Consider the following 20,103-nt stretch of genomic DNA (forward strand, 5'->3'; position numbering starts at 1 on the left):
ACACACACACACACAGACGTAGTTTGTAGTACATGTGCTAAACATAGCAGGCATATTCGCCAGATCCCCAGGAGCTATTCCATAATTTAGGCCATTCTGATGGATTACGCCATGCCGAGGAATTTCGTGTTCGAGGCACAACAGATATCTTGGTGCTGCCTGCTGCCTCAGCAGCCTACATTCAATTAAGATACCACTAATAGGCATTCTTACAACAACACCATTAGCCGTCTCAGTTAATGGCTGGAGCATTAGAGACCAGTCATAGTACATTTTGCAGTCTTCATTCAACGCTTAGAGAATAGAACCAACTAGATGAGTGTTCAATTTGACTCTAAAAAGTGTAGAATTAGCACTAGAAATGTATGGTGTGCTTCCCTGCCAGATCAGGATCAGATTTTGTAGTGGAGTGACTGGATCTATCCATCCACATGAACAAACAATGATAGAGAAGCAGGGAGTTGGGTGGTTGGGCCTCACTCGTAGTGAAGGGAATCTCTCTACGGGATACCGAAGGGGACACACTGAACCAAAACTGGTTTGTAATTATCTCCGTGCCAGTGGATATCAGTGGAGGCCTTGCTGAAGGGGCACGAGGCAGACTGGGTGGTGTCCTCACGGCTGTGTGTAAGCTCATTGCTCACATTGTTGGGCTTGTTTGTGTGTGTGCGTGTGGGATTTTTTTGTGGACGAGACATTCAGGAGAGTGGGAAAAAAGAGAAAAAGAACGGTGAACTGTTGTTACGTGAGCTATCACCTTGCTAAAAAGAGGAGAAGGCAGGAATGGAAGTGGCTGTATGTAGTGTACGTATGTGTGTGAGCCAGTTTTCAGAATCCATTAGTTTAGAGCCCATGTTCCTCAGGCTCCAATCATACTTACTGCTAGCTTTGACAAAATGGCTGCCCAGAGTCAATGACAACAGAGCAAGCATGTTACATAAATCGGAATAAAATGTGGAAATTCTTCAGCCGCACATAATTTAAAAGCCTTTTTGATGTGTACTCCAAGTGAATTAACAGGATCTTAGCATTTTTTATTCAGACCGTGTGTGTGTGTGTGTGTGTGTGTGTGTGTGTGTGTGTGTGTGTGTGTGTGTGTGTGTGTGTGTGTGTGTGTGTGTGTGTGTGTGTGTGTGTGTGTGTCTGTGTGTGTCTGTGTGTGTGTGTGTGTGTGTGTGTGTGTGTGTGTCTGTGTGTGTCTGTGTGTGTCTGTGTGTGTCTGTGTGTGTGTGTGTCTGTCTGTGTGCGCGTGTGTGTGCACGTGTGTGTGAACTAGTGTGTGCATGTGCATGCGTGTTTGTGCGCGGCGCGCATGTTGGTGCATGCGTGCCAGAGGTGCATTTACCTGGCTCTCCACGAGCATGGCCATGTCCAAGAACATGTCGTGCAGCTCGCGGATGCTGTTCTCCAGTTTCATGATCTCAGAGTGTCTGGTCTCGATCTCGTTGAGAGCTTGCTTGTCTATCTGGGAATCCATTTTGATCTGCAAGGACCCAGACGCACAGTAGTGAAGTTCGGCGAAACAGACAAAGGTGAGTTCAGATTCAGATTCAGATTGAGACCGCTTTATTGGTCCCAACATTGGGCAATTATGTTTGACAGTCCAAGTCTCAATACATGAAATGGGGAGAATAAATACCACAATAAATAATAAGGTAGGCAAAAAGCTGTCAGCTGTCATAAAGATCCCACACATTCAACCCACATCACATCCTATCCTACCTGAGGGCATACTCTTTATTTGTTCAGTAGGAATGAAAGAGTGAGAGTACCTCATTGTTTTAGCTGAGCATTCAAATAATGATGACTTTTCGTTCATGTTGACAACTCTGTTAGAAACGATTGGGGAATTTAACAGTTTTCTGTTCAAAGATATTTGTAGCCTATATGAGGATGGCAAAAAAAAGACCTGCGCTGCTCCAAGCAGAGTGTTAGCACACAGCCAATCAATACATCATGTGGATCGCCTCCAGAAGTGCTTGTGCAGTTTACATGAACACCTCTGCAATTAAGCACCTGTGTTTCAACACAATAGTCTACGTACGACATGTCTATATGACAAACACGTGTAAGGCAGAGGAGTGTCTAGGGTAATTTGTGTGAGTGTTGTGAATGGGATGAGAATGGTTGCTGTGAAGGGGCCATGTTGAGTGTGAGCATATGGTGGTTAAGTTATAGAGATGGCTCTCACATCATCAGTGAAGATGGCCAGCTTGCCGCTCTCCAGCATGTCTTCCAGCTCCTCATTGGTGGTTGTTCTCCCAGCTGTGTGAGCAGGCACGTGTAGACACACACACACACACGCACACGCACACGCACACGCACACGCACACGCACACGCACACGCACACATGCACGCGCACACACACACACACACACGCACACACACACAAGGTTAGAAGCAGTGCTAAAATATACTACACATCTCGAGTTGAATTCATGCTGCTCTTGACAATGATGCTGTCACTTCTCCAATATACGTACCTATTACATGTAAAATGGATCAAGATTAAGGATAAGAGGCTTTATTAAGGTCATGTCCTTTGTCGTACCATAGATAGATGTAGTAGTAGATCAAAGAGGCACTAACAACATGGAAATTGTGTCTCTGGTAAATAAGAGAATTGTTGTCCAATTGTATCAGTTGGGACTCACTAATTCGACGCCCTTTCGGTACTTACGCCTTATGTCATACGACCCTAAACCTAAACCTAACCCTAACCTTAACCCTAAACCTAAACCTAACCCTAACCCTAACCCTAACCTTAACCCTAAACCTAACCCTAAATTGCTTGTTTGAAATGTTTGATTACCATGTGACGGTACCGAAAGGGCGTCAAACTAGTGGGTCCCGTATCAGTTACCATGCAGTATTCATTCTCAACTGTTTTGTCCCTTACACAAGTCTTCAAATACAGGACGAAAAGTGTGTTATAAGGCATATTATGCCCCAAAATCACATTCTTCAGTTGTAGTGATGCTGTACACCACACACATTGCAGTCAGGCAGTATCAGTTTGCGCTCTGAAACTGAGGAAGTGCTCAGTCATAAAATCTAGGTGGACTGTCAGTCATACAGTGTACATGGAGTCTGGGCCCGGAGGTTAACTTACACACCTGTCCACATTTATCACTCCTGTCACGTGTCATGTTTAAAGAATGGTCTGGGAATGCCACAGGAATGCTGGAAAGTTGACCTTTCTTGGTGTCTTACTTGGTGTCTGGAGCTATTTTCATTACATGGCGAGTGGAAAGGTGTGTGTGTGTGCGCGTGCGTCTGTCTGTCTGTCTGTCTGTCTGTCTGTCTGTCTGTCTGTCTGTCTGTCTGTCTGTCTGTCTGTCTGTCTGTCTGTCTGTCTGTCTGTCTGTCTGTCTGTCTGTCTGTCTGCGTGCGTGCGTGCATGTGTGTTTTTGTGTGTGTTCGGTGTGTGAGTGCATGTGTGGCAGGGAGAGGGGGTGTCCACTCACTGATTTCCAGCTGCCTCTGGATACGGTCCTTGCAACGATCTCTGTATTTGGACTGCGTGGTGTTGTACTCAGTCATGACCTCCACAAACTTACGCGACAGCGTCGAGTGCTGAGAGAAGAGGGCAAACAGGCAGATAGAAAAATATAATTTTAAAAACGCAAATGCATCTGAACTTATGTAGAAATAATCACACTTTCATATGCACATTTTCCAAAAAGATTAAAAACAACACATTCTGTGCAATGATGGTCATGGATTGCTGCTTTGTGTGCCAGAGAAGACAGCTTTTTCTGACATCACCGCCATCTTTGTACTGCATTAGGGATTGCCAGTGCACTTCCTCCAGCCACCAGAGAGGGCAGCAGTGAGCAGTGTTGGAACTGTCACTGCTCACAGGGGTCAAACCAAGGATGACCACACAGCCACAGCCCTTAAATCTTTCAGATCACTCAACCCATGGGCTACCACATGACAAAATATATGTGTGTTTATGCAAGCCTGTTGTTGTGCTTGCGTGAGAGAGAGAGAGAGAGACACAGAGAGAGAGACAGAGAGACAGAGAGAGACAGAGAGACAGACACAGAGAGAGAGACAGAGACATAGACATAGAGACAGAGACAGAGAGACAGCGAGAGTGACAGTGAGAGAGAACTAGAAGGTGTGAGAGAGAGACAGGCAGAGAGAGCGTCCAACTGCATTTCTCATTATATGCAAAGCCTGAGCCCTTGACAGATATACGTCCTGAGGTAGTAAAGTCCGGGAATGTTCCAGATTTGTAGCTGACTTGTACATACATCGAGATCAGGATCTACAGCAGTATTACCCCCTCAAGGACATGTTTTCATAGGGTTCTTTTATTCTCTTTCAAAATGTATGTTTCACTGTCAGCACAGGCCAAACTACTGATCATATATACTACACGATAACTCTTATGATGGGTTATAAATGAATATGGGTGAACCAATACTATCTCGCGCTACCAGTGGCATTAAGGTGAAAGATGGCTCGAAGGCTAGGCTTGTGTCACCTCACCACCTCTGTTGTGCGAGCGTGAGGGATGATTGCCGAGCTAACTGTCTAGCGCTAGCTATAGCTACTGCAGTGAGACACAGAGATAGGAAGTAATGATGGCGATGGCTGCTGTTGTCTAGTATAAAGAAAGGCCCCATGAAGGAACCATTCATTCTGCTGAGGAGATAGGGAGTACACAGCAGCAAGATGAGGAGTGGTGCAGGAAGCAGGAATACAGTCGCTTATCACTCCTCCCGAATTACTGTGAAGAGCAGGCAGAAGAGCTAAAGGAGAGAGTGAAATGCACAACAATACTGCACGACCAGGTTGGGGAATTGTGCAAAACATATTTTATTCTGTCTAACAGAATCGGTTCTCACAAGAATATCGATGTTTTCAAATCTCCACGTGTTTAAAAATAGCTTGCTGCTATGAATGAATTATGTAAGAGCATTGCAAATGAGTGAAAAAAATTGCAATATGTCACATGGTCAGTATAGCGGAGCGTGGCATACAAAAATAGCTGCCACACATAAGATCAAAGGCGACTGAGGGGATTTGAATCTTGAATCTCTGGCCTACTGAGTGTAGGACTCAAAGGATGCCACTTGGGTCAGAAGCACAGGGAGGAAAGACATACAGGCAGATACTACATCAGGCATGGACTTGGCACTATTTACTTCATTTTTATATCTACGTATAAAAATCGGAATATTTCATAACATAGGCCTACTAATGTCTATCCTCTTTTTAAGCTCAGCAACATAGGAAGTGACATTCTTACAGGGAAAGGTGTTATGTGCAGACTTTGCAGTTTAATTGAATTAAAAATTAGATTTTAGAATGTATGCATTTATTTCTCAAAATTTATAGTCTACATTCTCTGGAACAGCCTGGTCAATACTGAGAGACAGTGAGGCATAAAACCATCAAGGCCTCTATGTCACGTGCTGTCGTCCAAATACAGTAAATGTGTGGTACTGTCCTTTTTCCGGGCTGGAGCTGATTGTGGAAATGGCTGTGGGCCTGATTTGGCATGTGTCCCACTTGAGAGTCAGTTTCTGCCTGTGTTAACAGGGGGACCCCCTCTGCCTCAGAGGACAAGATTAATGTATTTCTGAAAGCTGTATACCTATGATTTGATGGTGTTTAGGCCAGCAGCCAAGGATAACTTGGTGCTTGTAAAATACAGCTGAATGTTTTGTATTCCATCACATTCCAAACAAAAAAGCTCACAAAAAAAACGTAAACATCGATTTGAACATAAAACGATTGCTCATCTTTTCTTGTGTGATGTAGAAACCAGATATTTTGCAACTTGTGGACTTTGGTCTAATGAATGCACATACAGAATACACAAACTCGATTCACTCCTACTCAAGAACAATGAATTCTACTCATGAACATTTAAACACAAGCATTCATTTTCTTTCCTTCTTTTTCTTTTTTTACTGCATTGAGTATACAGAATAAGTCATGACTACTACAGGAGTAAGAAGTATTCTGTCATCAATAAAGCATTTATAACATTAAAATAATAATAATTTTACCAGAACATGTTCTCTCGTCTGACTTAAAAGTAAAGAGGAGGAAGCAAGAGATAAAAAAACGAAGAAAGACATATTGATTAAAACCCTCCATGTGACCCTGTGGAACGTCTCCGGTGTAAGTGGTACACTTACAGAGCTTCCTGCGTACCATATGCAACCTTTACATGGAAGATAATTAGAGCACTAAGCCAGTCGTGAGCCACTCCTAATGCTGGAGGATGAGGAGGGTGTGTGTGTGTGTGTGGAAGTGTCCCACCCTGGCACATGGCACAGGCCCAGATTCTAGGACAGTTTGGCCCACGAGGGGACCCGTGACTGACCCCAGTATTGGAGAATTGCAGAATTAAAGAATTTTCCATTAACCTTTTTTCCAGCAGACTCTTATGTCTTGGGAAGTGGAAGAGGGCATAGGGCTAAGTCTTTCAATGGTTTAATCGCAGGACATAATGAGTCCTGGTGGCCAAGCACAAGATGAATCAAACTTGACAGTTAATCTGACTCCACGGCTCACTTTTTTCCATATGTTGTACAAGTACATAACGGTATGAGGAAAAGTCTAAGAGTCCTTGTTCGTCACAAGTTTGGGAGGAATACAGTTGTCAAAATGATCTCAGAACTGTTTCCAGAGAAGAGTGGTGCAGCTGTTGGATCAAGTTGGCTATACTATATCTGTACACATGTGTGGAGTGGGCATCAGAGGTAAGGTGGATGATTCTGATGCTACTCTAGGGAGTTCATCTTCACAAACCTTTGCGTGCTAACTAAATAATGTGTATAGTAAAAGCTTCATAGGCTATATTGTTTAACTGCACTGCTCTTTTTACTCCTCCACCATAATCTGTATTGATTTCAGGTCCATTATTACCTCCACCAAGGAGGTAATGTTTTCGGTCGCGTTGGTTTGTTTGTCTGTCTGTCTGTTTGTTTGCTTGCTTGTTTGTGTGTTTGTTTGTCAGCAGGATAACTCAGAAACTCATGAACAGATTTGGGTGCAACTTTGTGGAGTTGTTGGAAATTACCCAAGGAACAAATGATTACATTTTGGCGGTGATCCAGATCACAAGTCTAGGTCTATGTCTGCATAGGAAAATAAGGAACGTGATTTCAATTCTTTGTATGACCAGAGCATGTAAAGAAATTGACAATAAAGCTGACTTGACTTGACTTGACAGATGTGTCTGTCCATTTCCTGCCCAATTGATGCTCAAAAAAGGCCTAGAGGCACTAAATCCCACTCACTTCGAATCAAATTGTATTTCTATGGACACAAATCTACAGAAAATCCCACCCAATGCTCGTTTTTGACAATTTTCCCCCACAGGCGGATATTCCAAGCAGCCCAATTGGGCGGGTAACCACCCAATCTGACAACACTAAATGTTGCCAAAGCTGATTGTCATCTAACAGTATCAGTTTCCATGGTGCCTATGTGTGACCGCTGGAGCATCTCATGTGTCCAGAGCATCTCACCTGTGTCTTCCGGATTCGCAAGTCTGCGGATGATCTGTTCATTCCTTCCTCCTGCTCAATGCTCTGCTCGATCGCTGAAAGACAAAAGACGAAATTATAAAAATAACTAGTTAAATATCTCATCAAACAGAAACGAGTCTTTTTTACTTTATTCATGATAGTACCGTGCAGATGGTGACAGGAAGTGAGTTGGGAGAGAGAGACGGGGAAGGGTCGGCAAAGGACACGGGTCGGGAATCGAACCCGGGTCAACTGCATAGCAAACGGAGTGCCCTACCATATGCGCCATGGTAGGGCCAGAAACGGGTGTTTCAAGAGGAAGTCAAGTTAAGCACGACCAAACTCTTTAGATACGAGGAGAATTACTTTGAGGCCTAGTCAAGCAAGCCATGGATAGTGCGCACGCCTCCCCATTAGGCCAATGTTATTCTATCTTTGAAAAAATAAGCGAGTAATGAAAACTAATAAAACACACCCATGAGGCAGAGGTATGCCCCCGGCTTATGCTCCTTAAGCCAGACGTAATGCAGCCTAAACAGCTTCCTGAACAGATGTGCATCCTTTGCCTGCTTTGGGGAGTGGATCTCGCAGGCGTCGTTTGTGAGCTTAACTGATTCCTATTACTTCCAGGGGAAGTGATTTCCCACAGATCCCTCCAGGGGAACAGGGATAGGTTGTTTGGAATGCGGGGCAAACAAAAAAAATACTCAGACTCCAGCCGGCCCTCATCTGGGACACCTCAGCTGGCCGCCATTTTGAATAACTGCTCAGAGTTCAGTTCGCACTCAAACAGCCACAAACATCAACACAACCGTGGCGTGTACGCACGCACGCTCGCACGCACGCACGCACGCACACACACACATACACACATACACAGAGTAATGCAGGGTACAGCATATTATGTGTCTTTGAAGAACATCACCTATTTACGTGAGTGACATTCTCTGCCTTGGTTACCTTAAAAGTTAGAAGCTGTGTAAAATGAGACGAATGCCTACCCGGTATAGCACAGTATACTGTACAGTATGCTGCATTAGGTCATACTATGTCAGTGTGTAAGTCATGAAAGTCACTTTGGATGTATGTAGCAGGTCTTGAAATGTTATCATGTAAAGGCAGTAGACCCTTGATGACCACAAGCGATATTCATAATATCATGTCACCGTTCAATTTTGTGGTTAAGGAAAAAGGTTGCACTGAATGCTGATTGAACCTATAGAACATAGTGACTGCAAACCAAGTATCAAATATAGTGCATCCTGAAACAATGCGCCACCAGGCTGGGCCGACGGCACACTCTTAAGTTATATGTGATTTAGTGATTCAGGGACAAGGATGCAGTGGCACTTATCTAATATACGACAGAAGGACACGTGGGAGGACCACAAGCCCCAAATGGCCAATCTTATCTCCTTCAAGAACAAACTAGCTAGCTGCACGTCTTCCTACGACAAGTCAGCCAAGCACTCACTGAACTTCAACAGTCGGGGAGAGATAGAGATAGCGATATAGAGCTAAGGAGAGAGAGAGAGAGAGAGAGAGAGAGAGAGAGAGAGACAGAGACAGAGACAGAGACAGAGAGACTGAGAGAGAGCAAGGGAGAGAGAGAGAGAGCGATAGAGAGAGCGATAGAGCTAAGGAGAGAGAGAGAGAGAGAGAGAGAGAGAGAGAGAGAGAGAGACTGAGAGACTGAGAGAGAGAGCAAGGGAGAGGGAGAGAGAGAGATAGAGAGCGATAGAGCTAAGGAGAGAGAGAGAGAGATAGCGATAGAGCTAAGGATGAGAGAGAAAGAGAGAGAGAGAGAGAAAAAGAGAGAAAGAGAGTGAAGGAGTGAGAGTTTCTATTTGGAGCCTTGCCGCCGCCCCGTCACTTTGTTTTCTGCCCAGCATCCATATGCCCACGTCCTGGACGCTCACTAGCTTTGATATCGACCGGCTCATCTTCAAAGTCCTTGTGATGCAATTTGAGAGAAACGACTGCATGAGGGGGAGGTGGCGCAGTTCAATGATGATAATAATAAAAAAGAGAGGGAACTATAGAGAAGGGGGAGTATATACGTAGAGAGAGAGAGAGAGAGAGAGAGAGAGAGAGAGAGAGAGAGAGAGAGAGAGAGAGAGAGAGAGAGAGAGAGAGACAGAGAGAGAGACAGAGGGAGAGACAGAGAGAGAGACAGAGAGAGAGACAGAGAGAGAGAGAAAGGAGACCTTCAACAGTAGGTGTGGGGGAGCTATAGAGAAGGGGGAGTATATACGTAGAGAAAGAGAGGGACAGAGAGAGGGAGAGAGAGAGAGAGAGAGAGCGTGATGAGAGGTACTGAGAAGAGAGGGGGAGGGAGCACGACTCAGCAGCTTGAAGTGAATACAGGGGAGGCGTCGGGGAGATTAGTCCCCCCCACACCTACTGCTGAAGGTCTCCTCTCTCTCTCTCTCTCTCTCTCTCTCTCTCTCTCTCTCTCTCTCTCTCTCTCTCTCTCTCTCTCTCTCTCTCTGGGCTGTTTGCTTTCATGAGAGACACCGAGCTACCCCCTTGTGAGGAGCGATATGTGCTTCCATAATGCAGTGAATCACTCACCCATCACTGTGCATCAGACCAGCTGCTGGGTCTACCAAGATGTGGCCCCGAGTGTGATGCGGCCTAGTGTTTGACATCCCCAGTATCTGATAAGTGCTGACCAGCGTTCGATGGTAGGATTTGTGCATGCGTGTGTGCATATGTGTGCACGCCGCGTGTGTGCGTGCCTGCCTGCCTGCCTGCCTGCCTGCCTGCCTGTCTGCCTGCCTGCCTGCCTGCCTGCCTGCCTGCCTGCCTGCCTGCCTGCCTGCCTGCGCCTGTGCGTGCGTGCCTATCATCATGGTGACTGGATGGTAGACCCCACAAATCTAATGTGCTTTGCTTGTTTTTTTTTGTTACGGTACAAGGAAAGCTAAAAGCCAAAACATTTCTTTACTGACCATTTAGGGTTAGTGATCGTTTTGGCCTATAGTATAGTATAGCATTATTTAGTTATGGTTAATATGAATGGGAGTACATGGGAGGGCTTCACAAGGACAGATAGGCAAGAAATGTGTAGGCCTGTGTGTGTTCATGAGTGGATGTGCATAAAATGAAAGCTTGTGCTCATAAGCATTATAATCAGGATTGTTTTTTTTTTTTTCTATTCTGTTCTCTCATGTCCCACGGACTGACCATGATCTGATTTTAGGATGCTGTCTAACAAAAATGTTCACAAGGCTTTCTTAACTAACGCAACAGCGCCGACGTTGCCCCATAATAATCACTATTCTAACGTCGCCTAGTAGGATGAAAACATGCCCATGGATAATGTAGGCCATCTATTAATATACAGCCCAGACTTCCATGTTCCAGTGAACTGTGCTGCCTGCGAGCTTTATAAATATTGAAGCACACGCAAAGAAGCGCTAATCGGCCAGCAACCAAACACTAATCATTAATCTCCAAATCGGAACCCAGCCTTGGGGACCTAGGGCTGCTCACTATTATCACTGTTATGTAAAAGGGGGTCGTACGCCTTAAATAGTACAGTGCACATTGTGCTGGAATTGTGTTTCTCTCTCTCTCTCTCTCCCTCTCTCTCTCTCTCTCTCTCTCTCTCTCTCTCTCTCTCCCTCTCCCCCTCTCTCTCCCTCTCTCTCTCTCTCTCTCTCTCTCTGGCGGAGGGGCCATCTTGATAGACAGAAGTGGGTAATCCTGACTAACGAGGTACAAAGAGAGAAAACACTGGAGCTATGTTGGTTTTACCAGCATACACATGCCTGAGCTGATGTGTATGTATGTGCGTGTATGTACTCTACTTAACCCAGTGTACCATAAAAAAATAAACAAATCCTACTTAGTATCTGCACTTATTGTTCCGTATATTTCCTCAGCACTTTGTTTCTACTAGTGATGTCGTCGGCTATGGTTATGTCCTCAATTGTAAGTCGCTTTGGTTTAAAAAAGCGTCTGCCAAATGCAATGTAATGTAATTTCATTATAAATAATGAAATAATGAAGTAATGTAATTTCAGCTCCTCTATGTAACTGGATGTTTGTATGTACGTTTATTGGAACTATGTGGCTCTGAAGCTGGTTGAAACATGCGTAGTGGACTTATTAGCACCTCTGCTGATAAGGCTTACACAATCACATCTAGATTCAATCTGTATCTTGGGTAAAATGGCCGTTATCAGCAAAAGGCACAGGACGTACAGTTGTGTGCATAGGGTTGCCACCTCTTTAGTGACGGAAAAAAAAACCTGGACACCCCAATCGAACCTTTCTCTTGTAATGGCACTCTTTGTTCAGTGTCCAGGGGAAATACATTTTACCCTGTTACAGACCATGAAAATAAAGACAATCAGGAATAGGCATGCACAGATAGGGACGAGGTGGTGCTAAAGCACCTGCCCCTTTGCCCCACTGGACAAAAAAAATTGCCTTTTTGAAAGTTCTTTTTTTTTGTTCACAATGTACGGTGGTCCATATTGACATGATCATCTACAAATGCTTCACGGCCAAAGCATGGGTAAATGTTACCAAGATAAAATACCCCCCAATCCTCCACCCCCCCTGAGCACATGCCCCGCAAAATGTCTGTGCACATGGAACCTGGAGAAGGTGGCAATACTACATAGTATGCTTGAGCGCTGGTGCGCATAGTGTTTCCCTTAGGTTTCTGCTCTAACCCAACCCTAACCCCCACCCCCTCCCCCTCCACCTGCATCCTGACTCAGCTCCCTGCCATAACGCTAAAGGATGTCTCTAATGCCACCATAAACACACCTATAGCCAACAGCCATGAGTAAATATCAATACTGCACTAAGCACACTAAATAGCCATTGATCAAGTCCAGTCACGTTTAGTTATACAGCACTTTTTAGAAACACCAGCTGTACATACTTTGTACAGTGCTCTGTAGTCATACGCTTTCAAGAAATAAAACATTTAGTTTTTGATATTTTAGCATTATTCTTTTTGATATGATTAGTGTTGTTTATGATTTTACTATCGTCCTTTTTTCATTATTATCAGTGTTGGCCATGCTCTCAACTTGTTAATTAATAAGCATCAGGTGAGGTTTTACGTGTGCAGCTCTGTGGTGTTGACTACAGTAAGGGTTAAGGTTAGGTTGCTTGTGGCCCTGAGATGCAACCCTCACTGAGATGTGACCTGACATCCTGCCATCCTCTCTGGTCATGAGGCGCCACAGGCTCAAGGATGAGAACCATGCAGCTACCAGAGTAGGGTGACTTTGCTTTATTTATCTTTGCTAATGTATTTATTCTGTCCACTTTTATCAACCCTATGCAGTATCTGTAAAACATGCCGTATATAGATCGGAAGGGTGATTTTCTAAAATTCTTTAGTGCTTTTTTGTGGAAGGGTTTCCGGATCCGGAAAAGGCAGGATAATAGGGATTTTCACAGGATCCGGATCCGGCAGGATCTTAAGCAGTGGATCCGGTATCCGGCAGTTACCTAAAAATCAGGATCTGGTGCATCTCTAGTTTTTATGTAGCCTAGGCTTTTCAGTCAGTCTTTCACAACCCCAATCACTGCATGGAGTGAGAGCCCTTTGGAAGCGGCCGTTGCAGGCAGTTTGTCAGTAAGCCAATGAGTCTAAAAAATAGTTTGAGCCAACGTAATAAAAAGGGCCCACGTGTTCCTAGGATCCGGTATCCGGTTCCGGATCCGGAAGGATATTAAGCAGTGGATCCGGTATCCGTCAGGATCCTAAAAATCAGGATCCGGTGCATCTCTAATATTTCTTTTGTGTTTTTTAATTTGAGACAGGACAGTGACAGAGGGACAGGAAACGAGTGGGGAGAGAGAGACGTGAAAGGACTGGCAAATGACCCGGGCCAGAATCGAACCTGGATCGCCGGCGTAGTTAGCTAGTGCCCGACCGTTAGGCCACAGTTAGGGCACCTAAATTTCTTTCAGGTCTGCAATATGCACTGTACACAAATGCTCACGCACATGACAGTGATGTCTCCGGTATGACACCGCTCTTCTTCATAGGCACTACAACCAGGCATCACCATGCTGTGTGTGGATCGCCTGCATTGCATTTCTTTCAGATCTGCATATTGATAGCCCTAACATGTGCATTTCAATTCAGCTCCAGCAATGACACAAGTTGTAATTGGATGCACCGCTGAAGACATAAGGCCGCGTGGGCGCAGTTGGGATACTCTCTAACTCAGTGCGCTAATATTCCAGCGGACATATATGCCATTGGCTCAAGGCTGCCCATTGTAATGAGATTACGCTTTAGCTTCTCAGCGCTTTTTCACAACTTGAATGCCAATTGCACGCACGCAAGCTCGCACGCACGCATGCACACACACAAGTGCACATACACACACACACACACACCTCAGGTTGCTGCAGCACTATTGATAGGCAGGGCGGGGACGAGGAGGAGGACGTAACGCCACCGCTGCAGCCTGCTTGCAGCATTTGAAGAAGTGTAGAAGGAGGAGGAGTGCAGACAGGCGGCTAGCAAGCTCGGCTCATCTCAGCTCGACTCTGCTCGGGGCGAGGAGTCAGCACTGCACAGCCCTGCACAGAGCAGCGCAGCGTGGCATAGGCAGCCATGTAGAAAGCTGTGGCAGCCAGCGCTGATGCTGATGCATACATAGCCGCGTGTTTTCATCCAGCCAGGGCTTTCATCTACTGCAAGGCTCCTCATCCGAGGAAGGCAATTTATTAGTGTGCCTCTCCAGAGGAAGGGGAACGGAACAGCGGCGTCAGGGAGGGGGGCTGCGGGGGAGGGGGAGAGGGAGATGGGAGGAGAGGAGGGGGGTGGGGGGGTAAACCTTGACACTGACACTTGGCTACCTGCATCATGCCTGCCGTCATACGCGGATGGGTGAGAAGAGAGAGTTTGTGTGTGTGTGTGTCTCTCTCTCTCTCTCTCTCTCTCTCTCTGTGTGTGTGTGTGTGTGTGTGTGTGTGTGTGTGTGTGTGTGTGTGTGTGTGTGTGTGTGTGTGTGTGTGTGTGTGTGTGTGTGTGTGTGTGTGTGTGTGTGTGTGTGTGTGTGTGTGTGTGTGTGTGCGTGCGCGTGCGCGTGTGCGTGTGCGTGTGTGTGTGTGTGTTTGTTTGTGTGTGTAACCAGAGGAGGGGAACTGCTGCAATGGGTAAGAGAGGGGGTGGGGTCTTGACACCAGCACACACTCCACTAGCCTACATGGCCTTTCACAGAGACCTTCGATCCATACAGCCATGAATGTTATGTGCGTGTCCGCCAGATTATTTGCATTAAAGTAAGGTGGTTACATGCATGTAATGATCGCACACAGCTCTCTCTTCGGCCTCGCCCCTCCCGGTAACATTCATGGTTGGCTCATCTATATCAAGATCTCTCTGCCCTTGAACCTTGAAGAGTTAGCAATGAGCTGCTAGTTATTAGCCGCACAAAGGCCCCTGTTATGAATGTGCGGTTTGCTGTTACTGCTGTACTACAAAAGGCTTTGTGAAATGTCATAGTGCTGTAGTAATATGCTAGTAAAAAAAAACCAATGACTATTACTAATGGTGTGCATTGGCACTGCCCTTACTATTCGATTTCATTATGATTCGGCAGGTAACGATTCGATTCGAATCGATTCAGTCCGATTCTACGATGCATTGCAATGCATTACATTTCTGCTGTCACATTTCTACTGAAACAAGGCAATAAGGAAATACAAGCAGTCAGATACTGAAAACATTTCAATGGCTGTTGTGTGAATCAGTCCTGCAGGTTTCAATGTTTGAAGTGCTTTAATTTAATTTAGAGTTAGCCTAATTTGCTCCAGAAATGCCCAATTGAAACTTGATCAAATATGCTGCATCAATTATAACTATGACAATTATGTGCTGAATCGATTATTGAATTGTCCTGCCCTGCATTGCAATGCATTGCTGAATCGATTATTGTTGACTCCACTAACTATTACGCCAGTGAAAGGCTGTACGAGGAACATTATGAGCCTACTAAGATCACTCTGCCCTTGAACTCTGAAGAAGAGTTAGCACTGCTAGCTAACTATTAGCCACAAGCTGAGCGAGGGGTTTAGGGCAGCTGTAATTCCTTCCTTTATTACAGTCAAATCCGGACATTTAACTGGTTGACCTCTGCAGCACACTCGTCCCCCTATCAAAGGAGGCCAAGTAATTACCAACTGCTAAGAGTGAATGCCGGCATATTTTCTCTTTTGCTTTTTTTACAACCCCCCAGTAGCACAGAAAAGCCAAAATGACCCATAGGATGTCCGCATAGCAGATGACCGTAAATCCTCCGACTAATATCGAGCCGAGCCCCCAAATCAGAGTCTGCCCAAACAGATAAATCGATGAAAGCCGCGGTGGCTGCCATGCACTGCAATTTATAGGGACTTAGTCATGTATTTGTGTGCATGCTTTAAATTTAGGTTGTGGAGGGAGAGGGGGAGGGGTGGCGGTGGCGTTGTCTAGCACCCGTGGTGAAACGCTGCCAGGAGGTGAGGTGAAGCGAGGGGGAGTGACGCTGTAAAGGCATTTAGGATGACCGGCGAAACTGGGCTACTGCTCAGAATGCAGGACAAAGTGGCTCGATGTAAGTTTTATGTTGGAGGTTTTGGCGGATGGATGGGCCTGGGGCTGGGGCTGGGGATGGGGATGGGGATGGGGGTTGAAGACGGGAGCAGAAAAGGAGGCGCCGGCTCCATCTTGTTGCGTAACTGTGTGCTGTAGAGAGATCTGCACTAAACTGCACAGGGCCACGGAGCAAGGTTGTGGTGGAACTCACTTAAGTTTAATTATTCAGAGCTGTTTTGTCTCTCTCTCTCTCTCTCTCTCTCTCTCTCTCTCTCTCTCTCTCTCTCTCTCTCTCTCTCTCTCTCTCTCTCTCTCTCTCTCTCTCCTTGCTGTCTTTGTAGTGTATGGATGATTCACTGCCCGAAACCACAGCATGAAACTGAAAACCTACATTTGTGAGGGATCGTTGCAAATATATTTAACTGACATACTGTATATTTAGGCATACACATGACAGATTAGGCAAAATATTATTGAACTGCTTCCAAATGAAGGATCTCTTACGTGACCTTATTTTGTTCTACGCAAGGCCATTCAGAAACATAGCAAGGCTGAAAATAATTTACAAAAGTAATTCACATTTTTTGTTGTAATTTCCTTGTAGCAATTTCCCCACCATGAAATGCACTTCACCACTGCAGTTCTCAATACAAACATTGCAAATCGATATCAATAATCGGCATAAATCGATTATACAGTCGTAAATGTAATTTAACACGGGTTAAGAGTCAGTAGCATTTATAAAGAAGTTTGTACAAAATGCAAATTTATGAGGTTCTATGTAGACAGTATATGTAGGCTACCTGCCTTTTCTCGGGGTGTCTGAAACTACTGGCTTTCATTTCACATGAGTGCAAGAGGATGTGTTGTGCACACAGTACGCACCTTTTAATTTTGAGCGCACTTTATTGGCTGTCTTCTTGATATCAGCTGTCAGGTCCTCCAGCTCCTGCTTGGTCTCTGCAGAGAGAGAGAGAGAGAGAGAGAGAGAGAGAGAGAGAGAGAGAGAGAGAGAGAGAGAGAGAGAGAGAGAGAGAGACGAGAGAGCACAGAAAACAGCTAATTAGGAAGAGAAATGATGACGGGGGTGCTACATTACTGACAGATACAGGGAAACACTAAAACACAGTGATTTTCAGGAAAGTGTACCGTTTTTGTGTGGGTTCGCATGACCCGGTGTGTAAATATGTGTTTAAAGTGCTTGTGTAATGGATGTGGGTATGCATTTTCCAGTGTGAGTTTCCATGTGAATGCATGTGGGCATTGGTGTGCGTGTTTGTTTGTGCGTGCATGCATGTGTTTGTATGTGTTCACATGTGTGCATATCAGTGTAGTGTGTGTGTGTGTGTGTGTGTGTGTGTGTGTGTGTGTGTGTGTGTGGGAGTGAGTATCGCTGGTTAATAATGACTAATGTTCAGTAAGAGTGTGTGTACTGTATGTGTATGTGGTACTCGCTTTAGGCTCAGTAACAGTGGGTGGGTGGACCAGTAGATCGGAGGGCACATTGTGTACAGTGTATGTATGTGTGTAGTGTGTATGTTTGTGTGCATGTGTGCGGGGGTGGGGAGGGATGCGAGGTGTTTGTGCTGTACGTGAGAATATGAGGGTGGGTATAGAACGTGTATGTGTGCATATGTCTAAAGGACTGACAGACTGCGCCAAGTCTGTGTGTGTGCATGTGTGTATGTGTGTGGGATGGGTCACTGGAGGGTTATAGTGCTTAAGAGTGTGTGAGTGTGCGTGTGCGTGTGTGTGTGTGTGTGTGTGTGTGCGTGTGCGCGTCCGTGCGTGCGTGTGTGCATGTGTGTGTGTGTGTGTGTGTGTGTGTGTGTGTGTGTGTGTGTGTGTGTGTGTGTGTGTGTGTGTGTGTGTCTAGGGTCCGGCTGCAATCCTGCACTCCTGATTTATGTTCACTGCAGAGCCCCCAGCTCAATGGGAACCAGCTCAGCCTTTTCTACACCGCGCACCACTCCCTTCTATCACTCCATATCCCTTACCCCACCCCCCACTCTCTCTCATTCTCTCACTCTCTCTCTCTCTCACTTTCTGTCTCTCTTTATCTTCAAATTTCTCTGTCTCTCACCCTCTTTCTCTATCTCTCACCATCACCACCCCTCGCTCTCTCTCTCTCTCTCTGTCTCTCTCTCTCTCTCTCTCTCTCTCTCTCTATACACGATCTTTCAATCTCCTTTTATCCATATTTCTCTTTAGCTTTCCTCTTTTTCCACCGCAGTATTCTTCATCCCTCGTTCAATACCTGCTAAGCCATTCTCTCCCATTTCGTTCCTCTATCTTTGTCTCTCCCATTCCTTCTCTCTCTCTCTCTCTCTCTCTCTCTGTCTCTTTCTCTCTCTCTCTCTCTCTCTCTCTCTCTCTCTCTCTCTCTCTCTCTCTCTCTCTCTCTCTCTCTCTCTCTCTCTGCTTTACTGTGATACACTTTTGTTTGCCTTGGTCATTTTCCCTCTCTCCATCCTCCCCCTCCTCCTCCCACTGCCACTCTCTCTCCTCTGTCTCTCACCATCCCTCTGTTCTATCTATCTCCCCTCCTCCACACGTATGGCTGGCTATACGCAATGATGCGCCTCTGGAGAGACACTGAGCATGTGCAGTCTTAGGCAGCCAGGAACCCTACTACACACACACACACACACACACACGCGCGCGCGCACGCACGAACGCACACACACACACGCACACAGACACACACACACACGCACACACGCATACACGTACGCACACACACACACACACACCCAACAGGGTGGTACATGTTTGTCGTCAGAGGCATCTCTATACGCATAGCATGTTTATTTATCACCAATTAATTACAACTGTGCATAACGAGCTGTAATTAATTGCTAAATTGCCAGCTCCATTTTATTGTTGCAGGAGGCCCTCTCTCCTCCACCCAGCATACGTCTATAGCGTGGCTGCAAGGTGCTGATGGTAGGGCTCAGGCTTTCATTTGCAATTATGCTGTAGTTAGTAGGTAACACTTTGCATGGCGATGCAGTGAGTCCTGTGCAATGACTTGTGTCAGAGCTATATCGCCTAATTACTATAGCAACCACAGCAAGCAGGATGAAGATCCATGCATATGGAGATGTGTTGGGCCAAACGGTTTCATACAAGTGTCGTATGAATCATATGAATTAAAATACATGTAAAACATTTTCATACGTATATACCTGTATAAAAAATATATAGGCCTCATATGTAGGCTTTTTAAAAAAAGCTGATTTAATTTGAGGCATTCCTTATCAGTGTGAAATCTGTTTTGTTTCAACTGTAACGTTTAATTAATGATTCAGAATTTTTAAATGGCATACATTTGGTAAAACATCAGCTGCAGTAATAAAAAAAAATCTTGAACCAAAATCTAGCAAATGAGCATGTGTCCTCTTGATGCATGAAACTCGTTTTCGTGGTGAGCCCTTTCAGTCACGTAAATGAAATTACAGTGCTTGTTGGCTGATTGATTGTACAAATGTGGAACGTGTCCTGTATCGCTTAAGAGGCATCCGAATGTTTGCACACAACTGTTTGTCATAGTCAATACTGCTGTCTAGGAGCAGCACTCCTGTGAGAATGTGCTTGCGTGCATGCTTGTGTGTGTGTGTGTGTGTGTGTGTGTGTGTGTGTGTGTGTGTGTGTGCGTGTGTGTGTGCGCGTGCGCGTGAGTGCTTGCATGCGTGCGTGTGTTTGTGTGTGCGTGCATGCGTGGGTGTGTGCGTGCGTGCATGCATGCGTATGTGTGGAGTGGGTGGTTATCAAATGCAACAACTCAATCTGTTGATGCACTAAACAAGGCCCATCAGCAGTTTGAGAGAGCGATGAGACCATAGCCAGCCACGACGCTAGGAAGTCTGTGATGTATGGTCCTTATTATATCATTAAGTAAGTTCTTATTGACAAAGAACAAGAAATGTATGTATGCACAGCACGCCTAACAAATTATTGCCTTTGCTTTAAGATAGAGTATGTAGGCCTAACATTTTCAGTAGTTGTGGAATTAGAAATACTCTTACGGATGTAAT

General features: G+C 45.4%; 1 protein-coding gene across 1 annotated transcript in view; it reads right to left on the reverse strand.

The window, feature by feature from the left end:
• Positions 1-20,103, reverse strand: part of stx1b (syntaxin 1B) — a 67,240-nt gene that overhangs the window by 4,833 nt on the left and 42,304 nt on the right. Inside the window, exons 4-8 of the mRNA XM_063222118.1 lie at positions 16,952-17,026; positions 7,501-7,574; positions 3,469-3,577; positions 2,192-2,265; positions 1,346-1,483 (exon numbers count right to left, since the gene is read on the reverse strand). Of these exons, the coding sequence (XP_063078188.1) occupies positions 1,346-1,483; positions 2,192-2,265; positions 3,469-3,577; positions 7,501-7,574; positions 16,952-17,026 (470 nt within the window). The remainder of the gene's footprint in view (positions 1-1,345; positions 1,484-2,191; positions 2,266-3,468; positions 3,578-7,500; positions 7,575-16,951; positions 17,027-20,103) is intronic.

Source organism: Engraulis encrasicolus, chromosome 2, assembly GCF_034702125.1.
Source record: "Engraulis encrasicolus isolate BLACKSEA-1 chromosome 2, IST_EnEncr_1.0, whole genome shotgun sequence".
NCBI classification, from domain to species: domain Eukaryota; kingdom Metazoa; phylum Chordata; class Actinopteri; order Clupeiformes; family Engraulidae; genus Engraulis; species Engraulis encrasicolus.